General features: G+C 38.5%; 1 protein-coding gene across 4 annotated transcripts in view; it reads right to left on the bottom strand.

Annotated features, from left to right (window-relative positions):
• Window positions 1-2,015: 2,015 nt before the first annotated feature.
• The window catches only part of METTL25 (methyltransferase like 25), a 113,109-nt gene continuing 92,925 nt past the window's right edge, over window positions 2,016-22,199 (bottom strand). For all 4 annotated transcript variants that reach the window (XM_072146504.1, XM_072146506.1, XM_072146507.1 and 1 more), the window contains 3 exons: window positions 9,388-9,462; window positions 3,936-4,007; window positions 2,016-2,214 (listed from right to left, as the gene is read on the bottom strand). In XM_072146504.1, the coding sequence (XP_072002605.1) occupies window positions 2,125-2,214; window positions 3,936-4,007; window positions 9,388-9,462 (237 nt within the window). In that variant the 3' untranslated portion in view covers window positions 2,016-2,124. The remainder of the gene's footprint in view (window positions 2,215-3,935; window positions 4,008-9,387; window positions 9,463-22,199) is intronic.

Genomic DNA, 22,199 nt, shown 5'->3' with positions numbered 1-22,199 from the left:
CTCAAGGGCTTGTTAAATGCATCCGCAAACATGAAAACTATCCAAGCTAAATCAGCTCTCTAGAAACCAAATAGAGCTTCCCTTCTATGCCTATGCAGCAGTTTACAGATACATGTTGGTGATGACATCCTTGGGAACAATTGCGTAACCCCTTGTGAATGTGCAAGTTCCAGGACAAGTGTAAGAAAAATATATATTTTTTTAAATTTCACCTTCAATCTTTCTTAGACATTGTGACACACTGGGGCACAATTACTAAGGGTCCGCGGAGCACATTTTCGTCGGATTTTCTGATGATTTCCGTTTTGCGCCACATTTAACAGGGGATTTTGGTGCACGCGATCGGAGTTTGGTGCATCGGCGCTGGCTTGCACGTGACACAAATCGGTTCAGCCGTCGGACAACACGGCGGATTCCGACTATGGGCGGGATTTAACATTTACAATTGTGTCGCATGACACGCACTTACAAGCACCGGGAAGAAGAAGGTGAACTTTGGCAGACCTCGGCGGGGAAGCGACGGATGCAGGAACTTGGGCGCACAAGCTTCGTGACTTCATTTTCGTCAGACCAGGGTTCGCAACAGGACTAGGTAAGTAAATTTGTCCCACTGAATTAATGGCTTCCTCTGAATATTTTTAGGGGTGTAGTTTCTAAAATAGGGTCATATATGATGGTTTTCTATTTTATATAAGCCTCTTAAAATCACTTGAAATCTGAAATGATCCCTCAAAAAGTTGGTTTTGGGAAAATAAAAAAAAATCCTCAAAGTTAAAAGCTTCATAGCATTCTAAAATGTTCCTACCAGAAGCTGAAGCTTCACAGCTTTCACAGGTTGTTATAGTGTGTCACCCTCCCTCTACCTGATTTGATCTCAGGGCAGCAGAAATAGTTTCAGTGGGAGGGGGGAAGTGCCCCGGGCTCTGCCAACACCCCCAGAAGCCCATTAGGCTAATTAGCATAATTTTAAAAGTTGATTTTAGAAGAAAGAAGGCCATATTTCCTCAAATTTGCATATGCCTGTCCATGTGAGTTAAGGACAATATGGTTCTGTCACAATAGTGAAACTGGCTTCAGGGTTGAGCAGCCATGGAACTAAACAGCACAAATAATGTCAATTATTACCAAATTATATTTATTGTAAAATTTGGGCAGCCATGGTCAAATAAATAAATCAATCACAAGATAGACAGCAAAAAAGTACAATTATTAAAAAAAACAAACATATAAATTGGAAAATCGTAGGAATATAAATCTAAAATTATTACCGTAACTATACATTATAAAAACTCAAAATAATTTCACATTAAAACTAGATTATCATAAAATAGGTAAACTATAAAATAAAGAGCCCTTTTTTATACATGTACTCTCACAGTGATTAGGCATTTACAATCATGGCCAAAGTCAGACTTTAATCAATAGAAACTGGCTGCAAAAACAATACCTAAGTCGTGACATGTCAGGTTTGTTGACTTCAGCAAATGGACAAGTGGGAGGATATTTAAAGTAGTAGGACTTGTTAAAAAAAAAAGACATGCAAATTTTCTGAAAATAAGATAAAAACACAACTATTTCTGCCACAATCAAAAATGTCCCCCCCCCATCTTTCTGTGGCAACCACTGACTGGCTACAGCAGTGACATGGGGCTCATCTGCCCACCAAAAACATTATTAGTGCTACCACTCTTTGAGCGGGGGCAACTTCTTTAATAAAAAATTATTACTGTATGTGAGTTCCCATGTCATGCAGTATAAACCAGTTTAAACTTTAATGAAATATATTTTTAAACCCTATTGATCATAAATGTAATCGGTATCTCAAAAATAGAGCAGTGTTATAACTAGGGTATGTCTACACAGGATATGTGGCAGCAGAGAATCCAGAGTGGAACTTGACCTGGAGTGCAACTTATGGTATGGATTTACACTTCATACCAGTATCAAACCTGCAGCAATTTTGCAACAATCCCCTTAGAAACTCCCTCAAAAATCATCTTTTGTTTTTGCCAGCAGGTACACAGTGGACATTCCATGGAAGAATATCTGCAAAATATATGTCACACCCATGTGAACATACATTATACCAAGATCCAAATCCAGCATAGAGGAGCGTGGTTTTTTTCATGGCTGCTTCAATGAAACCACTGCATAGCAACGTGGAGATTTCACAGGGTCAAACATTTTCACCAGTCCTGACCACGCCAGGTTCTCCTGTAAAAAGCACAATGGTATATAAACATATTATTAGAAAAAGAGTAAGATCATTGAACCATGCATAAAATGTACCTTATATACTTGAATATAAGCCTCAGGTGGGAAATGCATTGGTCACACCCAATATAGTTAGCCAGCCCACTGCCCCCAGTAAATAGCCAGCCAGCCCACTGCCCGCAGAATATAGCTAGCCAACCCACTACCCCCTTATATAGCCAACCAGCCCCCTGCCCCCAGTATATAGCCACCCAGCCCGCCCCTGTATATAGCCATCCAGCCCGCCCCCAGTATATTCCCAACCCCCACCAGTATATAAAAAAGTAAACTCAATATTCACCATTCGAAAGCCCCGCAGGTCCTCTTCTTTCTTAATGTTCCCAGCAGCGGCAGGTCCGTGTGCACTGGCGGTGCACACGCTATGACGTCAGCCACTTGTTGACATACTGTGTGCACTGACAGGTCCCACTCTGGTTGCGCACACACTATGATGTCCTGCTACTGCCATAAGAAAGAAGAGGACCTTCTGGGGGAAGGTGGGGGGTGTCGGAAAGTTGAGTACAGGTTTTTTTTTGACTCGATACATAAGCCAAATTTGGGGTTTTCAGCATTTTTTGGAAATTTACTGTGAATTAAAACTTCCACACTATAGTATGTATCCACAGATCGGAGTTGGATTACAATTTATTGCACACCCTGCTATTTTAGAGTAGAGCTGGAATGTAAGAAAGCCATCTGTGCATAATTTAATAGCTGATTATATAAATAATTACTATATATCATTCTCCATTATTAGACAAGGATAACGTAGAGACAATAAACTCTTCTGGGGCTTCCTATTGTTGTTTTAGGACAACGGTTGACAGAACTCAAAATTGCATCTGTAGCATTGTGTAAACTAGGTCAAATCGCTCTTTGGTTCAGCGAAAGTAAATCAGTAATACATGAAGTATGCCTGATCTGCACGCCTGGAAATCATACAGATTTCTGATTTACAGTAAGCTGGCAGCCAGAAAAATACATCATTATCTGCACATTTCAAAATAGTTTTTGTGTGTGTATAAAATAGCATTTAGAACAATATCAAACATTTATAGCAACAATCTGATTCCAGGAAAGGATTAGAGAGGACGGTACTGGGTTAGACACAGTGTTACTCTTAAAATGTTTATAGTGGAAAAACCGTGGCACTGCACTGTGGAGTGTGTTTCATTTACGAAGATTGCAAACATCTTTATAGACATCAAAAGCACAAGTTGCGTAAGAAAAGTGTTCATGTCTGAACACTGCCAATGGATTTCCTAACTTTTTAAACAAGATTTCTGGCAATGGGGGGAAGGAGGGGGGGGGGCGCTGATATTACTGCAATTTATAGATACTTGTTGTGTGTAAAATAAGGTGGCAGTTTTACCAGGACAACTGAACTAAAATAGACAAAGCTCATGTCTGCAACCCAAGGAACCATCTTCACATACTTGCTATAAACATAACGCTTGGCGTCTTGCAAATTAGATTTTAATTAAAATACCATTAAAATTATTGCTTCGACTTTAGCAAAAATAATAACATCTGCTGGGCATATGTCTCAAACTGTTCCTCCAATTGATGCACATGATCAAGTGTGTAGTCTGTGAGCGAGACTTTCCTTAAACAGTAAGTGTGAATGATCTCATGGAATGGGGGAAACTTGCTATGGGTCAAACGTATTAAAGTAAACATACCTGTTCTCTCAGATAGCAGAGGCGGTCCAGGAGAATCAAGGCCTCAATACAAGGAGCCAAAAATACTTTAAGCTGAAAGAAAGATTGATGAGGCATTAATGGAGAGCGAAAAAAATCTCTCACATAGTTTCAACTGGAGGATAAAGTTACATATAGAAATTGGTCTTCACAATATACAGTGATGCAATGATGCAAAGGATGAAGATTGACAGGGCAATATGAAGCAGGGTGATGGGGGGAGAATTACATTGATATTGTATTTCCATATCTTTTTACTTCAAGCAATAAGGCTGGTTGTTCCAGAATCTAGGATCTGATTTAGCTGCATGGCTGGTAGTGGGCGCCAAAAGGCTAATGTGCAAAAACATTGCTGTAACCATTGTAAAGTTTCTGCAGATGAACAATGGGTTTATATTTTAACTCTGAACACATCCAAGCCAAATTTTCTTTGCTGTCTGAAAGTAAATGGAACAGCTAAATGGGAGTATGATGGCAAACAGACTCTATAGGAAAAGTACAAAATGAAAAGTTTTCTGAAAAATAATCAGATTTTATAGAGTTTGAATCATCAACTCACAAGAGAAAGAGTGCTACTACTTCCATTTGTGCCTCATAATATTTCCCACTATACTCTCTATAACACATTTCTAAAACTAAGGCAACTAAATACCCTGTTTCCCCGAAATTAAGACAGTGTCTTATATTAATTTTTGCTCCTAAGGAGGCACTAGGTCTTATTTTCAGGGGATGTCTTATTTTAGGGGAAACAGGGTATATAAAGCAGCAGGGATTCTTCTAGTCTTTGCTTCTATTACTATTACCATGTGAACAAACTGTAACTGCCCCAAACCTAAAGTCTCTTTTTTTATTCAAATCTATGCAAGTCACTCAAATTCCCACAGACACAAACAGAAAAAATAACTTCCAGTTCACAGTAAAGAAATTGTACTGACTACACAGTGCCACTTGTTAATAAAATAGAAGCTGAGAGCCATTTGCAAAAAGAACTCCAAGATAGTTTTCTTGGCTACCATCCCACAGCATGTTATTAGGCTTCTTAAAAGCCAGATATTGAAGAAGAGGAACTTGCTTTGTTCAAGGTAGCACTGGAGGCATTATCTTCCTTTTTCAATCCCTTTTTTTCCTTGCATATTTCTTACCAATAACACACAAAACAGACAAGAATGTCAATTGAATGAATGCAGTGCTGCCAAATCATAGCACAGCCACTGCAGTGTAAGGAGTGATCTGCTTCTGTATTCGGCTGATCAGTGCAGGGGAAGCTGCGGTACTCAGGGGTGCAACGGCCATGGGACAAGTCAAGGCACTCGCCTAAGGCAACATCATCTACAGTAGTGGTTCTCAACCTTTCTAATGCTGTGACCCCGCAATACAGTCCCTCATGTTGTGGTGACCCCAAACCATGAGATCCCCAGTAAAAATGTAATAAAATTGCCGCTCCGATGGCTTTAGGTGACCCCCGGTTTTGGTCGCTCGACCCCCGCTGGGGTCACAACCCACAGGTTGAGAACCACTGATCTACAGGAAGGGGGGGGGGTATGATAAGTGACAAGTTTTTACCCCTGTCATAGTATACATTTACGTAAATTAATGTTAGATTACCCACTATCCCTAGGGGCTGTCCAGTCAGTAGGGGAGATTTATCAGAAGTGTCTAAGCGCAAAACTGTTCTAGTTCCTCATGCCAACCAATCAGATATCAAGTTTGCCCACAACTAGAACAGTCCTGCTCTCAGACACTTCACAGATAAATCACCCCCAGTGTCTTCTTCCTTTGCGGACACAGAAAAAAGCAATAATGCAATCTGTCACTAGGCAGAACACTTGCTAATACAATACTAACTGGACAGAAAATTATTTTTTAGATGCAATTGCCGTGCCTGGATTGCGCAAATGTTACTTCCCAATTAATGTCAGCATGGGTGGGAGACACCTGCTTAATTAAAAAAAACCCCCATGATTAATTTAAAAAAACCCATGATACATTATTATTGGATGAGGAGAAAGGGGGTCCTTTCCATAACTCATCTCAGCCAAAGAACAGGCTAGGATTACCTATGGTGGTGCCCACACCAAAACAATTAATGGCCTACTTAAAGTATACGCCAATAAATATCAGTCTTTGGTAAAAAAAAAAAAAAAAAAGAAATAAAATCATTTAACATAAAAATTACTGTACTTGGCACATATGGTTGGCCTGTGATTTTAATACAGTTGGTAAAATGACTTCTTACAGGAGTAATAACATAATTATATACTGTTTGTTCCAATGCCTAAAGTTAGCGGTTTTAGTAGTTTTGTCATCGTATTTCTGCAACATCCAATGTCCTAGTCATTCTCATCAAAATCCTGTGTACAGTGTAACACTAGTCTGAACACAGCCTAATTTCTTCTCACATACAGAGACAAGACAGGATAAATGGATGCACCATTTCCAGCAGCTGACTAAAAAAATGAATCACATCTTTGTGAGTCAGTGCCTTATGGAAAAATATATGCTGGTTATTTCTCTACTTAAGTCAGGATTGAATCAGTATCTTTACTTATATAATTCTAGCAAGGGAACAAAATAATTGTCTGGATACAACCGTGTATTTTGAGAAGTGAAGTAAAATGGCATTAGTTAAATAAAATAACATATGGCTTCTACATTAAGAAGACTCACACAAACCTCATCTCCAATGACTTAAGACATAGGCAGAAAATTATCCACTTGAGAAAAAGGCTCTCATGACAGGGGAATGCACTGCATATTGTCAAAAGCAATCACTTTGAGCACTGTACATACACATTCTACATCCCCAAATGTGCATATTGTATTAAAGTAATAACATGTCAGCACAGAGTTAGAATATATATACACAGCCAAGGCTACAGAGACATGTAAATAGGAATCATCATTGGGGTGGTGAAAAGAGATACACAATTAAGAGAGTTTATTTAAGGCTATGAAGATAAGGTTTAAGCAAGATAATATTTTTATGGACTGAGGAACTGCATAATATATGTTGCAGAAAGACCAAATTTATGAGATTACGAGAGCGAGGCCCCATTAGCTCTCATCGGGAAGATATACTTTAGGGACATTACCAACACTATACATATCAAAACTTTTCTAATTCTGAAAACACTCTGCATGTGCCAAATAGCCTGACGTATTATACTAAAGCTACACAGTAAATGGAGAATACATCTGTATCTCATACTCTCATCTCAGATCGAGAAGGAATTCTGGCTCTGTATCAATTTTAAATGCACTAAAAATGGAGGAACTATGAAACATTCACATAGAAATATGACTTACTATGTTACTATAATGAATTCACAAGACAAATGCACTACTCAAAACGGTTCCATCATGAAAATATTCTTTACATAAATCTGCTAAGAAAACACATCCTCTGACATTATAAGAGATGGAAATTGAGATTTCATATGTGTCCCCTCTTAGAGTCTAACTTTTTAAGACAATCTATATAATATGAGACATATGGCTCAACAGAATAGTACACAGTATAAGACATTGCTTAAAAAAGTTAGGAATATCCCTACAAATACATTCCACCACCGGGATATCCCTGCAACTCAAAGACACTTAGAATAGGGGAATTCTAGAATCTATAGTCTTGCCAAAATCTGTTGATTGCTTTGTCCGCCCCATGCCAGGCATCATGCCAGGGCTGAAAGTAATTTGCCATATTTCCCTGACACCTTGCTGATGTGAAGCCAGTTTAAAGAAAATCTACGTCAGGAATCTACTTACTCAGTAGATACTAACAGTATATTCCACAAATATGCCTAATCCATATACAGGTTTTACCATTTCCCTAAACCTAGCCTATGTGTTTTAAAACTTTATTTATTATATATGTTTATTACCTTACCCTTCGAGACATGGTGTAGCCTCTGAGTTACTGGGGTTCCGGCTACTCAACACCCAGAGTACCCTCTGCAGAGTCGGCCCCCTGCTCATCCATGCCACCCGTCAACACGGCACGACCCGCGCTGGTGTAGATGTTCTCGGCATGTTGATGGGAATGCACAGAACCTTATGTTACGCGTGCTGCCACATTCACGGGTTCTGCAGAGTCCAATCAGGGTACTTTATAAACATTCAGTGTATAACTTTTGAGTCTTTCATGGAAAAAAAATATATATTTAATTGTGCCTTCTGGTGTACCCATTTCTTTCTTTCCATGTAAGATAACACTACTCAGCACCAACCTATAAAACGCTGACTGGCCTCTCACATTCAAATAAGTTGTGGAAAGAAGAAAACAAGTCCATAAGCTACAGGGGAGTGCAGGAGACAGAGTGCTGTGCTCGACAATTACCACGCTCACATGAAAACTTGTTTTAATTTGTGAAAATGTATTAAAACAGAATAAAACCTATACAAATTTGGTATCACAGTGATTGTACCTAACCAAAGAATAAAGTAGATGTATCAGTTGGTGCGCACAGTAAAAGTCGTAGAAACCGAGCCCACAAGAAAATGTGTTTTTTCACCAATTTCACCACATTTGGAATTTTCCAAGTTCCTCGTATACAGCATGGAATAATAAATAAAATCACTGAGAAGTAAAATTTGTCACACAAAAAAAAAAGCCCTCACACAGCTCTGTACACAAAAAAATGAAAAAAAGTTATAGAATTTTGAAGGTGAGGAGTGAAAAATGAGCGAAAAAAGTCTGCGTCCTAAAGGGGTTAAAGGAGTTGTCTGCATTCTACATTGTTGTCCGGATACTGTGCTCTAAATGTTCAGAGCCAGCGCAGATACAGGGACGCTATGGACTTCCTCTATGTTCTCTATCATCATCTGTCCAAAACACTTTCAGAAAAGCTAAGACTTCACATATCATTACATGTCAATGGATACCATTTTTTTGCAATTTATGCAACAATCTGATATCTGATACAAGATTGTACACTTGTAAGGAAAAAGTGTGGACTGCAGTTAAAAGCAGTAAAAACACCCTCCAAAGCCTTAACTCACTTATGGCCATAGAGATAATGTTATAATAATGTTATGGTATAAAAATGTTGTTATAATATATCCTTACTCACAAGGATGAAAGCTTTGTTTGGGTTGTCTTCTACAATAGAAGTTTCCATGTGAACTATATGTTATTCTGCAGGCATTGTGTATGCTTAGATGTAATAAAAAGGCATTAAAGGGGTTCTCAGGAGGTGGAAAAACATGGCTGCAGTCTTCCAAAAACAGCGCCTCATCTGACCATGGGTAGTGTGTGGTATTGCAACTAAGCTCCATTCATTTCTATACAGAAATGAGCTGCAGTTCTATACTGAGCTGCAGTACTGGCAGTAACCATGGTCAGGTGTGGTGCTGTTTTTGGAAGACTGCAGCCATGTTTTTCCACCTCCTGAGAACCCCTTTAAGCATGTATAAAAGAGTATACACATAAACTTACCCTGTTGAATGCTTCCAACTCATTCCGTCTTGCTTCATACTTCTGGTAGTATCCTACTATTTCATGGTCTGAAATCTGAAAGGGGACATATAAAAAAAAAACCCAATTACGATGCGCAGGAAAGAACAGACCAAGATTTATGATTATGTGGCAAATAGATCATTATCAGTATCCAAAGAATACTACAAGGTTTTATAAGAAGCCATAAACCATGGACATCATAAAGCTTAATCATAATGACAACTCATCAGGATACAAAGAATTATTGACACAGTAAAACACTTGTTTTTTCTGATGTAATTATGTAGTATAAACTGAATGAAGTATTTTACCATGCCGCACTGTCAGTGTCATTTACCTACTGCATTCACAACTCTGCCTATATGGGATTATTTTTGGGGATTTTGTTCATATTGTTTTCTGGCCATTGTTTTCTGTTCTTAACATCACATTAGTAGGTTGACATAATAATATATTGGCATATTGTATCCCTATTTTTGTACTAGATTACATTAGTTTTAGTTACATAACATAAAATACAATTTATTGAACCTACAGGACAACAAAGAAAGCTAAAAGGGAATCATATCAATACTGTTTCCCATTATAGGCAAATGTCACATGTGAACAGGTGTGATACATATCCATATAAACCTATTGGCAAAAAAGAAAAATGTGCTGCAAGTCTCTGTATGCAGCAATGTCTGAGGCAGATATGTAAATGATTACAGGTGTGCACAATAAATGTTTCTACAGGAGGGCGGCAATTGCTTTCCCTCCCCTCTGCCTTAAAAAAAAAATCTCAAAAAACTACTTCTGGGTAGTGTAAAAGTACTGTACATACATTTATATCTACAGTGACAAATCATTAGGTTTGAGTATGGAGGCCTTGTAGTGAGCACTTAAACCTTGCATTTGCTGTGGAGCGACACAATGCCTGGGGTACAAACCTTTGTAATATGGCTGGGACACCCATTCAGGTTAGAGGCAGCTCCACAGGGATCAAGAGCAAATTATACATTTGTACCAAAAAACGTGTAATACTGAGATCATCATTAGGCCACGTTCATATCTTGTTTTTAGCCCTCCATTGTAAGGATACGTTGGGCCGATTTCTGACATATCCTTACAACGGAGGGCTATGACATATCCCACTATATGCTCATACAGCGGGCTACATCTTTATGTTACTCCACCCTGAGAGCAGGAGGAGGAGTTAACTGGCTGCTACTGATGCGCTAGGTGTTTCTGAGTAATGTTACTGACTTCATATGGATATTTATATCACTGGCGACCTCCCAAAGAATATGGTCAGTGGAGGCCGGGTATGGATGGAATACAATTGCAGCCATCCCCCACAGGCTTTTATGGCCTCCTCTGAGCATATACATCAATACATCTGTGCCATGTCTTTCCATCCTCTGTTTTATACAGGATTCAAGGTAAGAGGCACAAAGGATTCCTCCATCTGCCAGTATATGTCTTTGGATATGTTTGGTGAGTACGTTGGAAGCTTTGTCTACATAAAACTGTAATGTAATGTGAATGTAGCCTTACAATCACACATTCAGTTTCATTGGATTCCAACAACTCCTCAGGGCTGCATGTTTTTTTCTTTTGTCAGCGACTGCACAGCTGTAAGCAGTTTGTACTACATTACCTCTAAATCCAAATAGTAATGGTATAAATGTAAATGCTGGGTACCTCGACCCTTATATTAAAAAACTAAGCTTCACATTCACCTTTTGATTCTAAAACATGGTTTCATATAAAAATGCCAAATTCACTCAAAGGTGGAATAAAAATGATTACATATTCTTTATGCTTTAGAACAAAAATGTCAAATGCACTACGATATTTAATTGGTATAATACTTTAAAACCATAGACCCATAAGAAGTAAGTGAGTCTCCCTTTACAAAGAAAGCATATTTATAGTCCAGTAATAAAGGTAAAGGAAAGTAATGTATCTGTAAGAAAGCCCGCTCAGAATAGACATAGTTATCCTGGCATTCAATTTGTTTTTCCCAGCAGCATAAGGGAGATAAATGGAGACACCAGGGTGCTGCGGAGTTGTTATAGATATTGCAATCACAGACAATATGGCTCTGTTGTGTATTTAGGACACGTTTTACACAGAGTACTGTAACCTGGTAATGTGAAACAAGCCTTTCCAGTCCAGTCTGCACACTGTGTTATTGTGGAATAATTTGGCAGTGATTATGTCTCAAGTCATGTAAGTTACAGCGATTTGTATAAAGATAAAACCATCTTCTTCCCAAGCTCAAATTATTCTCGATCACAATAAGGCAACAAACTGCCACAAAATGCTGATACCTACTAGAGTTACAATACTCTTAGCAAATCCACAACAGCACATCGGTAACCGTATTTACACTACATGCTACGCTGCTTTAATGGGAAATTATTTGGAAGATTTTGGGATTTCTCCAACATGCTTTAGATACAATATTACCTAGAATACAAAAGGTATTGTAACAATATTATACAATTTGACCTGCCAAATACTATATATTTAGATAAAAGTAATTCTTGTTACAACCACGAAAATGCAATTTCCTTTAACATTTTCTTATAAATCCCATACTGGGCTCTTAAACAAGGCAATCTTTATTTGAGGCGACATAGCTATCAGGATAATTTGAAATTCTTGAAATGAATGTGCTAAAAACCTGTAATAGATTAATCTTTGAATAAACTAACTTCGGGTTGGACAAAGAAGTCTGAACCTAAGAAGGCTTAAACACTTTCTACTGAGCTAATAAACATGGTATGTAGTTTATCAATATTGTATGACCTGGTAAATCCAACTATTTAAGCTTCAATAATAAGTGTTACTTATGGCAATTACCTGAAATGAGGTCAAAGAGCACTAGACTGATGATTACAAATGGCCCAAAGACAAGGTACTGTACTGTGCTTTTTTTGTACCAAATTGAATAAATCAAAGATAATGCACATGATCATGGTAATCCTAAATACTTTATTAAAGAAACATTTTCCTGTGTATTTTTTCTCCTTTCTGATTATAAATAAGATTTTCCTCCCTTACTAACACTCACAGCTGAAAACTTACCCCTTTACAGTCAATGGAATCTGAATTATTAAGTGAAATATGGTGTAGATAAAAAAAATTAAATCTAAAAAGGTAAATCTATCTGCTGTTTATCGGCTTCTAAAAACACTGCTCATTACAGGAGAAGAAAGGAGCGAAACACAAAACACTGCTTTCTCAAGGAAAATAAAGGAGAAAAAGAACAGACATGGAAGCTGTTTTACCTAATATTGCAATGTTTATTATTATCATCATCATCATCTAGTTACAATTTAAATGCAGCAAAAATAAATGTTTCATGAGCAGTTCTAAGTAGAATCACTCAAATGTTAAGATAATTGCAGATTGGACATAGAATTTAACCATGGGAACATAACCATTTTTAGGCTGGTACTTTTGCTTTTTAAACTTAATTGATAAACTATTGAAAAAGCAAAAATTCAAATATACTTCAAATTGCTTTGATTTATAATTTATAAAATACTACTGATCACGTAACCAAGAAACACAGACCTTTAGTACCGCAGGTAAAATAAAGACATAGAAAATATATTTAATGACTTGCCTTTTTTTTTGTTTTTGTGTTTCCATATTATTATTATTGGCTCCCCCCCCTTCTGTAAACTCGTTAATTTTCCATGTAACAAGCTGTGTGAGAGCTTGTTTTCTGCATGGGACACGGCAAATCACACATTGTAATACTGTATTTTTCGGACTATAAGGCGCACTAAAAATCCTTTGATTTTCTGAAAAATCAAAAGGTGCACCTTATAGTCCAGTGCGCCTTATATATGAACTGAACTTACAGACAACAGCTGCCTTGAACTGTGCACAGGTCTGCCACCTGCTGGTCTTTCATCCTTATAATCAGGAGCGCCTTATAATCCGGTGCGCCTTATATATGAACCTAGACGTTTTAGCAGGCATTTATTGATGGTGCGCCTTAGCACGTGAGCCCTCTCTATCCTCCAGCTCCCAACAAGCGGCGTAATAGTCACAAAGGGGTTATAGATGTAAAAAATTAGTATTTTCTATTGAGTAAGGGTGCTTACTGAGCACTATTGAGTAAGGGTGCTTACTGAGTCTACTGAGTAAGACTTCTTCCCTTCCCCATCTACATGTTTATAGGTAATGATTAAGCAAATTGAATCTTCTCACAGTAATGCCATGATGTATCAAGTCACTTGTTTTCCCCTTCAGCATGTCATTGCATAATATGTATCTAGAAAATCTCACTGCATTCCCTTGTGATGCTCTGGTGCACGGATATGGTCCCAAATCCAATGCCTTTGGATAAATATATCCCATGTGGCAGATTCTTCTATATACATTGCATCATATGACTGGAACTAGATTTAACCCCTTACCAACATGTGGCGTAATAGTACGTCACATGCCGGGTCCCGGTGCATGGAGAGGGCTCGCGGGCCGAGCCCTCTCAATAGCCAGTAAGTCTTTGCTGCATATTGCAGCAAAGGCTTATCGGTAACACTCACGATCGGTGCCGGCACCGATCGCGGGTGTTTTCCTGCTGGGTGTTTTCCTGCTGATCGTCGCCGGCAAAGCTGTTGGCGGCTTCAAAAAGATCCTTTCCGAGGATCGTCGTTCCCTGTGACGTCATCGGGGAGCAGCGATCAGTCGTCATGGTAGCGTCGGGTCTCACGAAGACGCGAAGCTACTTTGGGTTAACCCATTCATTACAATATGCTATCAGCACATTGTAAAGTATGAGGAGTAAAATCCCCATATACTGCCATACTGCAGTATGGCAGTATATGATAGGATCGAACAGACACCCTAGGGTTAAAGTACACTAGGGAGTCCGAAAAATAGTAAAAATAAAAATTTAAAAAAAGTTTAAAAAAAAATTATAATAAAAAAACCTAAAAATTCTAATCACCCCCTCTCCCTTTATAAATATAAATAAACAGTAAAAATCATAAACATATTAGGTATCGCCGCGTCCGAAAATGCCAGATCTATCAACATATGATAACGGTTTTTAACTGCGTTTAACCCCGTAACTCAAAATCTGCGCCCAAAGTCGAAAATGGCATTCTTTTGCCATTTAAAAAAAATGAAAAAATTCTATAAAAACTGATAAAAAGGTTGTATAGTCCTAAAATTGATAACATTGGAAACGTCATCAAAATCCACAAAAAACGGCACCACCCACAGCTCCGTACACCAAAGTATAAAAAAGTTATTAGTGCCAGAAGATGGCAAAATTCCCCAAGAAAATTTTGTACAGGAGGTTTTAATTTTTTTAAAATGTTTGAAAACATTATAAAACCTATACAAATTTGTAATCGTACTGACCCAAAGAATAAAGTAGACCTGTCATTTGGGGTGTACAGTGAAATCTGTAAAATCCAAGCCCACAAGAATATGGCACAAACACATTTTTTTTACCAATTTCACTGCATTTGGAATTTTCTCCCCGCTTCCCAGCACATGTCATGGAATATTAAATACCACCATTTTGAAGTGTAATTTTTTATGCAGAAAATAAGCCATCACACAGCTCTGTACATCGAAAAATAAAAAAGTCACAGATTTTTGAATGTGGGAGTGAAAAATGAAAACGTAAAAAACGAAAAAGGGCTGTGGCGAAAAGGGGTTAGGCATCAGTCACAGCAGGGTGATTTGAGTTGCCAACTCACACTTGAGCAAATCAAAATGTGCTTGCATCATTTGACAGTTGCAAAAAACAGAGCAACGGAGAAAAGGGGGGTGTAATGTTGTATCATTTAAAATGTAAAGGGTACATAACTTTTTAGGATATGCTGCTGTGAGTACATATAAATTATATCATTTACATATAAAATAATTACATATAATTTACTATTCACAGCCATAATATCAAACTGTATTCAGCATTTTAGGATACATTCTGATATGCAGATATGATTTTTGTCAGGGGCTAAAACCTAGGACCAAAGCCCAAATAGGGTAGGTTTCCCACTCCCAGCCTATCCCTACTCCATAGTAAACAGGCCCAATACAGAATGTAATAAGGTGTCCATGCAGGCTAGGCCCACATAGACAAAGCACACTACTCATGCTTACCACAAGTCTATTTTAACCCTTACTGAGAAAAATCTGGGACTTTTACTACACACCCTTCAACTGCCTATACGCCTGACTTCCAAAACGAAAGCCCTCTCTTTCTCACATAACCTCCTGAAATTAAACAAATGGGTCCGGGACAAGGCATCCGCATTGCCTTGAAGTCTCCCAACTGTGTGCTCCACTGAGAAGCTAAAATTTTGAAGGGACAAGAACCACCTAGTAACCCTAGTAATGGGGCTGCAGTCTTAGCAACTAGTACCATAGGGCCTCTAATGCCTATTTTATGGCCAAACACTCCTTTTCTACTATACTGTAGTTTTTTTCCTGCTGGAGTGAGTTTCCTGCTCTGATAGGCAACGGTTTGTTACTCTCCATTCACCTCCTTAGAAAGTACAGCTCCTAGTCCTGCATCTGACAATTCCATCTGCACAATAAACTACTTCAGCATAATCAGGAAGGGAGGCACAGTTAGGTTTGGGAATCAGAGCAATGGGACTGGCCTACTCACTTTTGAACTTCTCAATAACCCATAGTTTCAGCCTCTTCTGTACCTCCTCTGAAATGGCTTGTTGACGAGCTTCATCGACTCGGTACGGCCTGGATGTTACCTTCAAACCTGGCTCAGTGACAATGTCATTTTTGATTACAGACGTACCTGGGTAAATCTGAGAACACGTCAGTACCGTATTTTCCGGGCAATTAGGCGCACGGGACTATAAGGCGCATTAGTGATAAATGCCTTATAAATGGAATAAATCCATATATAAGGCGCACCGGACTATAAGGCGCAGGGTCAGGGGGCGTGGCGGAGGTCCGGGAGCGTGGCTTCAAAACCGAGCGGAGAGGTCGCAACCAGCAACTCTCCACAGACCCGGCAAGAGGTAAGCGGTCTTCCCAGAGAGATGGGGAAGGGGGTCCGTTCAGGTGGAGGAGGGCAGCGGACCCTACTTACATAGGTCCCTGCTACCGGAGACAGCAGATCTCCAGCGGGAACTGCAGACCAGAAGTTGGTTCACGCTATGGCGCCTGTTGTTTGTGCCGCGTGGTCTGCAGTTCCCGCTGGAGATCTGCTGTCTCCGGTCTCCGATAGCGGGGACCTATGTAAGTAGGGTCCGCTGCCCTCCTCCAGTCACTGTCCTCCTATAGGGCCCTCCACTGCCCTCCTATAGGGCGCACCGGACTATAAGGCGCACTTTGGATTTCTAAGGAAATCTTAGGTTTTTATGTGCGCCTTATAGTCTGGAAAATACAGTATTTCTAGCTACATATTCTAGAGCTTCTTGTTGTTGGCTTCTTGTAAGGGTATACATTTTTCTTACCTTTGCAGCCACCATAGGCTTAACTAATGCCCTTGGGTGTATTTTAGGAGGCGGACTAGCTAGAGCCCTCTCTGTAAGTAGACGCTCTCTGTCTTTCCATGCTTTTAACAAAACTATTTGCTAAGGTTTACTCCTGCTGGGCTGACATATGCTGTAGTAAACCTTTTCTCTAGAACTTCATATGGTCCTTGCATTTGGCGAGAAATTTACTCTCTATGGAGGGGACTAGCACAAGTATTCAATCACCGGGTTTAAAGGTCCTTACCTTTGCTAACCTATTGTAAACCTGTCTTTGAGTGTTTCTGTGCCTCCTCCATTTAGTCATTGACTATGGCAATGCCAGAGCATCTTGTAATTTTATTCAATGGCACACACTACAATATTATAATTGGCGCTACTAGATGATGTTAGAGGACAACATACCAAGGAATGTGTTGCATAGCTCTTATTCTGTGAACTAAATTTTAGGTCATCTTGTAAAAAGTTTCCCATGTAGAGTAAATGTAAACAGTACAGAACCTCTGCCAAGTAGAAAAACCTTAATTGTCGGGAATGCATCAGAATTAACAATGATTTATTGCAAATCATAAGAGTTACCACCTGGCTTATCTGGAAGTAAGGCAAGAAGCAAATTGAATCATCTCAAATCTGCAGGACTAAAAGCAGTTACACAGAGAGAGCAGCTCTCAGTAGGTCTTAACACAAACAATTATCATTAGTCTAATGTATTTAATGAGTAGGAAGTCTAAGCATTACATTTTAGACAAAAACCTTACATCATACACAGCAATCTTGTCTGTCAGAAATATAAATAAATGACCTACATTATGGCAACATAGGGAATAAGTGATTGTATTAGTCTGCATCAGATAATGGATTGTTTCCTACAGACACAGATTGCACATTTACATGTACCAAATATCTACTAATTGGGATATGCAAAAAAGAATTCTATATTATAGTTTTCTGGCACTGGTTACAAGAGAGACAATACTTTACTACTACAGCTTTATTTTAACCTGTTAATGACCATGTTATCATCGCTTTAACCCTGTGCTATTACAATACTATGCAATACAGTGCATTGAATTCTTTGGCGACAACATCCCATTACATGTACTCAGTTATCAAGAATTTTCCAACACAATACTAACATTAATCATCTTTTAACCTACTTCTGACCATGAGGTATGCATCTATAGATTGTGATTCTAAAAGTGATGCACTTATAGGGGGGTATTTGCGTGCTTCTGCGCCACACGAAATGATAGCTTATTGCTATTAGAGGAAAGGGGGACGCGGCTGGCTGGGAGTGGGCTGACGCGGAGCGTTCCTCTCCCCACGTCTGTCCACTTGCTGCAGCTGCATTGTTTCTACGCCAGGCTCTGCGTAGGACCACGCTGAGTACATCAAGAGGCCGAAACCTCTTGATGTACTATGTCAGAGCAGTGGCAGGGCTATGATATGCCGATGTATGATAAATAACTCCCATAGTATGTATATTCTGCATTTATACCTGAGCCAACAATATTAAAGGAAAAAATTGTGGTATTTGAGGTATAATCTACATGAGGTAATGGAAAATATCCTCCAAAGTCATGTGAACATGCTTTTGGTGTGATTTTAAAGAGCAGAATCTCATCTTTCAGATTGCACCAGGCTTGTATTTCTGTATGGTTCTGTATTGCTGGAGATATGGGCAAGTAAAGAAAAAGTCAGGGACTGGATCTTTATTTGCAGCTCACATTTCCAACTATGTCTTTAACTGTCTGTATTTCCTATTCTAACAGAATCAGAATATGGATGAGATTATTGTCTTTAACATGATACCAAAAACAAGTTTCTAAGTACAATACAAAAGGGGCAGTACTTTAAAAGGCATTTCATACCCCACCTGAGGATGCTAGTAGGTCATTGGGAGCCTAGAAAGACTTCAATCTCTTCCAACTAATAACACTGCAAAACTAAAAGATCTATTAACATTCCACAAGACTTGCATTTGTAAGTGCACATTCTACAGAGGGACAGACTGAAGTACATACCATACATGTCCTTATCTGCAAGTTCTACACATCATCAATTACTTCTAATTCAATTTACTTCAAATATTGTTTTTCCAAAATCCATTTCATCTGCAAAAATAATGTCCTGCCAACTGGTCTGTTATCTGTCCGTTACTGGATATAAACCTACCTGCAGTGGACCAGGTGCTTAGTGGGTTTCATTTTCTGTTTTTATATAAGGTTGCATAATAACCAACAACAGTGCTTTATGTTTTCTGAAACCACCGCCTCAAAGTTGGACAGACCCAAAAATCATGAGAAAATATAAAATGTATTCTGTAAAATTTGTAATGAAACCTCCTATTCTCGTTTATTTCAATATTATGGTAATATGTAATAAACTCAACCAAAAAACTCTTTACAGTAAGTAATTACTAGTAGCTGGAAAACTACTTGAATGTCAGATAAATGTATATTAGCTCCATCCTAGTGATCCGAGAATGACAGTATATTTTTCTCGATTATTTTCTGCACATTACTGTGTGTGGCTAATGGACTAAAATGGTGACATGAAAATTAGAGTGTTTTGTGTCACCTGAGTCCTCCATTTCTGAAGAAATCCTAAAAATGCTATTTTTTAAATTGTAATTTCAAAGAATTTCAGGAAGACTGTACTGCCAGAAATGCATTAAAAACCTTTTACTCCCCATACTTTAGCGTGTGAATAATACTGGGGAGACGACTAAAATTATTTCTCAACATGATGGAGCTCAAACACCTGCCGCACACAGCATGGCGCCAGATCCTTCATACGCAGTACATATTTTTAGATATGCAACATAAGTAAAGCATGTTCCTCATTAGACTCAATCAGATGAAGAAGCACGTCATCACAAAACATTTTAATGGTAATGTATTTTCCAGGATGACTTTAGCACCACACCCTGAACTTCCTTAATGGATTTTACAGTGAATTAGGAAAGTAGCAGAGTCTACACCAATGATATACAGAATGCAGGAAAATGTACGGAATGTAAAAATGTATTATAATATGCATGTTTTAAATATATGTCGACCCAGCACTCATAAATAAAATCCATCTTCATTAAAGAAACATGTGAAATAAAAGAAAGATAGAGACACTGTTCACCCAATACAATTAAAAATGAGAGTCTGCCATGCTCAGAGCAAAATCCTGGTATCAGGGATTAAGGAATCAAAAAATGGATTAGGTAAGTTTTACACATTACACAGATAAACTCCATATAAAATACCGTATATACAGTATGCGCCGACTCGAGTATAAGCCGAGGTACCTAATTTTAACTCAAAAAACTGGGAAAACCTATTGACTCGGATACAACAACAAAGAAAATAAAGTAGATATATTTTTAAGTCAGCTCACCCGATTGATCCAAAATCTTGTGTTTATCCACATGTTGTTGAGGGTGCTCGGAAAAGAGAGGGGGAAGGAATCCCCTGCATCGGATAAGGTCACAAACGAGAAACATGAACGTTTTCCAGCACTTCAAATTCATATATTTAAAAATTCATACTTTGTTCCATCTTGTTAAAATTTATATACATCCAACATTAGAGATTCGACCTACGCGTTTCCTGCCTTTTGTGCGCAGCTCTTAGTCATGGTCTAGCTACCTTTAGTATAAAACAAACTTTTAAAACCCTCTTAACACCTGGGCACCCATGTATCCATCGTAAACGATATCCTATGTATGCCTGTGAAACTGACACATTTGTAACCATGCGGTGCAAGAAGCTAACATCATGGTCTATGCGACGGCAGCACGCATGGACACGGAGCCGCAGCATCACGGGAGAATGAAAATCAGCATCGGAAAGGGCAGTGTTTGTTTTTTTAATTGACTCAGGTTAGGGTTTTCAGCACATTTTTTATGGCGAAAAACTCCATATGGTAATTTATTAAAAAGAAGAAATGGCAAAACTCCTTGAGTCTTTTTGTGCTTTAGTAAATTCTTTTATACAGAGTCTATATGTGCTGTGGATATAACCTATTGCATACATTATGACTATGATTCCAAAAGAAGACCTGCACGTTTTAAGTAATAGATTGTTTAGACCATGACTAAAAGCAGAATCTAATGTTCAAAAAAACCCTTCGTGACAAAGGGTCATTGGTGCCTATATGTCTTTAAATGACAATAGTTTTGGAACTTAGTTTTTTCTATGACACTCAGGACTTTATTTGATAGAATAATTTTATTACCGTATATACTCAAGTATAAGCCCACGCCCCTAATTTTACCACCAAAAACTTGGAAAACCTATTGACTCGAGTATAAGCTATGGAGGGAAATGTATTGGTCACAGCCTCCCAGTATATAGCTAGCAAGCCTACAGTAGTATACAGCCAGCCCCCTTTAGTATACAGAAAGCCAGCCCCTTTAGTAGCCAACCAGACCCCTTTTAGTAGCCAGCCAGCCCCCAGTTTCCCCAGCACATAAAAAAAATAAACTTACATACTCACCTTCCAGCGCTCCTGTCACTGTCGCTCCTCTCCTTTCTTCTGTCTGCTGTAACAGCCGGCACACACTGTTACAGCAGACAGAAGAAAGAAGAGGATCTGTTGTGATGGGACCATTGTGGAGAAGACAGAAGAGGAGAGAGAGAGAGAGGTTTTCAGCACGTTTTTTTGTGCTGAAAAACTCAGCTTATGCACAAGTATATACGGTAATAACTTTTTTTTATAGAATAACCAGAAAAAAAACGTAAAAAAAAATGTTTTTAGGTGTTAGGATTATGTTTCTAGGTGACCCGAGGCTGCCATGGTGACGGGGAGCGACGATCCATGGAGCGACGGGCAGCGACGATCCTTGGAAAGATGTCGACGCCCATGTACCGCCATCATTTTATCCTCTTTAACAGAACACCAGAAATGTGTTTTTAGGTGCCAGGTTTCAGGTGGTATGACCATTTAAAATGGGACACTGTCTTGATGTGAATATATGCGCTACCTGCATAAGACATGTGCAACTAGGACGAATATAGGAGTATGGCAGTTGTGATAGGGTTAACCAAGATGGAAAAAGAAATATTAATTTTTTTACTATGAGTACAGGATCCACTTCAGTTTTTTTGGACATTTTTTAATTTAGATTTTTTTAAATTTTGTTTATGGATGAAGCCTAAGAAATGATAAAAGAAAAGCTTGTGCATCCTATAACAAAGACATATGCATTTAATGGTGGTAGCCATTTTATATGAAAGGCTTTGTTATATTGGGAACATTTTGTGTATTTAAATGGAAAAACAATAACTTTAACAACTTGTGACAGCATGTTAAACAATACTGGAAAAGCAATAA

The sequence above is a fragment of the Engystomops pustulosus genome, chromosome 4, assembly GCF_040894005.1.
Source record: "Engystomops pustulosus chromosome 4, aEngPut4.maternal, whole genome shotgun sequence".
In the NCBI taxonomy this organism is placed as follows: Eukaryota; Metazoa; Chordata; class Amphibia; order Anura; family Leptodactylidae; genus Engystomops; species Engystomops pustulosus.
Note: the sequence above shows the minus strand (reverse complement) of the source record. Positions and strands in the feature narration are given on the sequence as shown.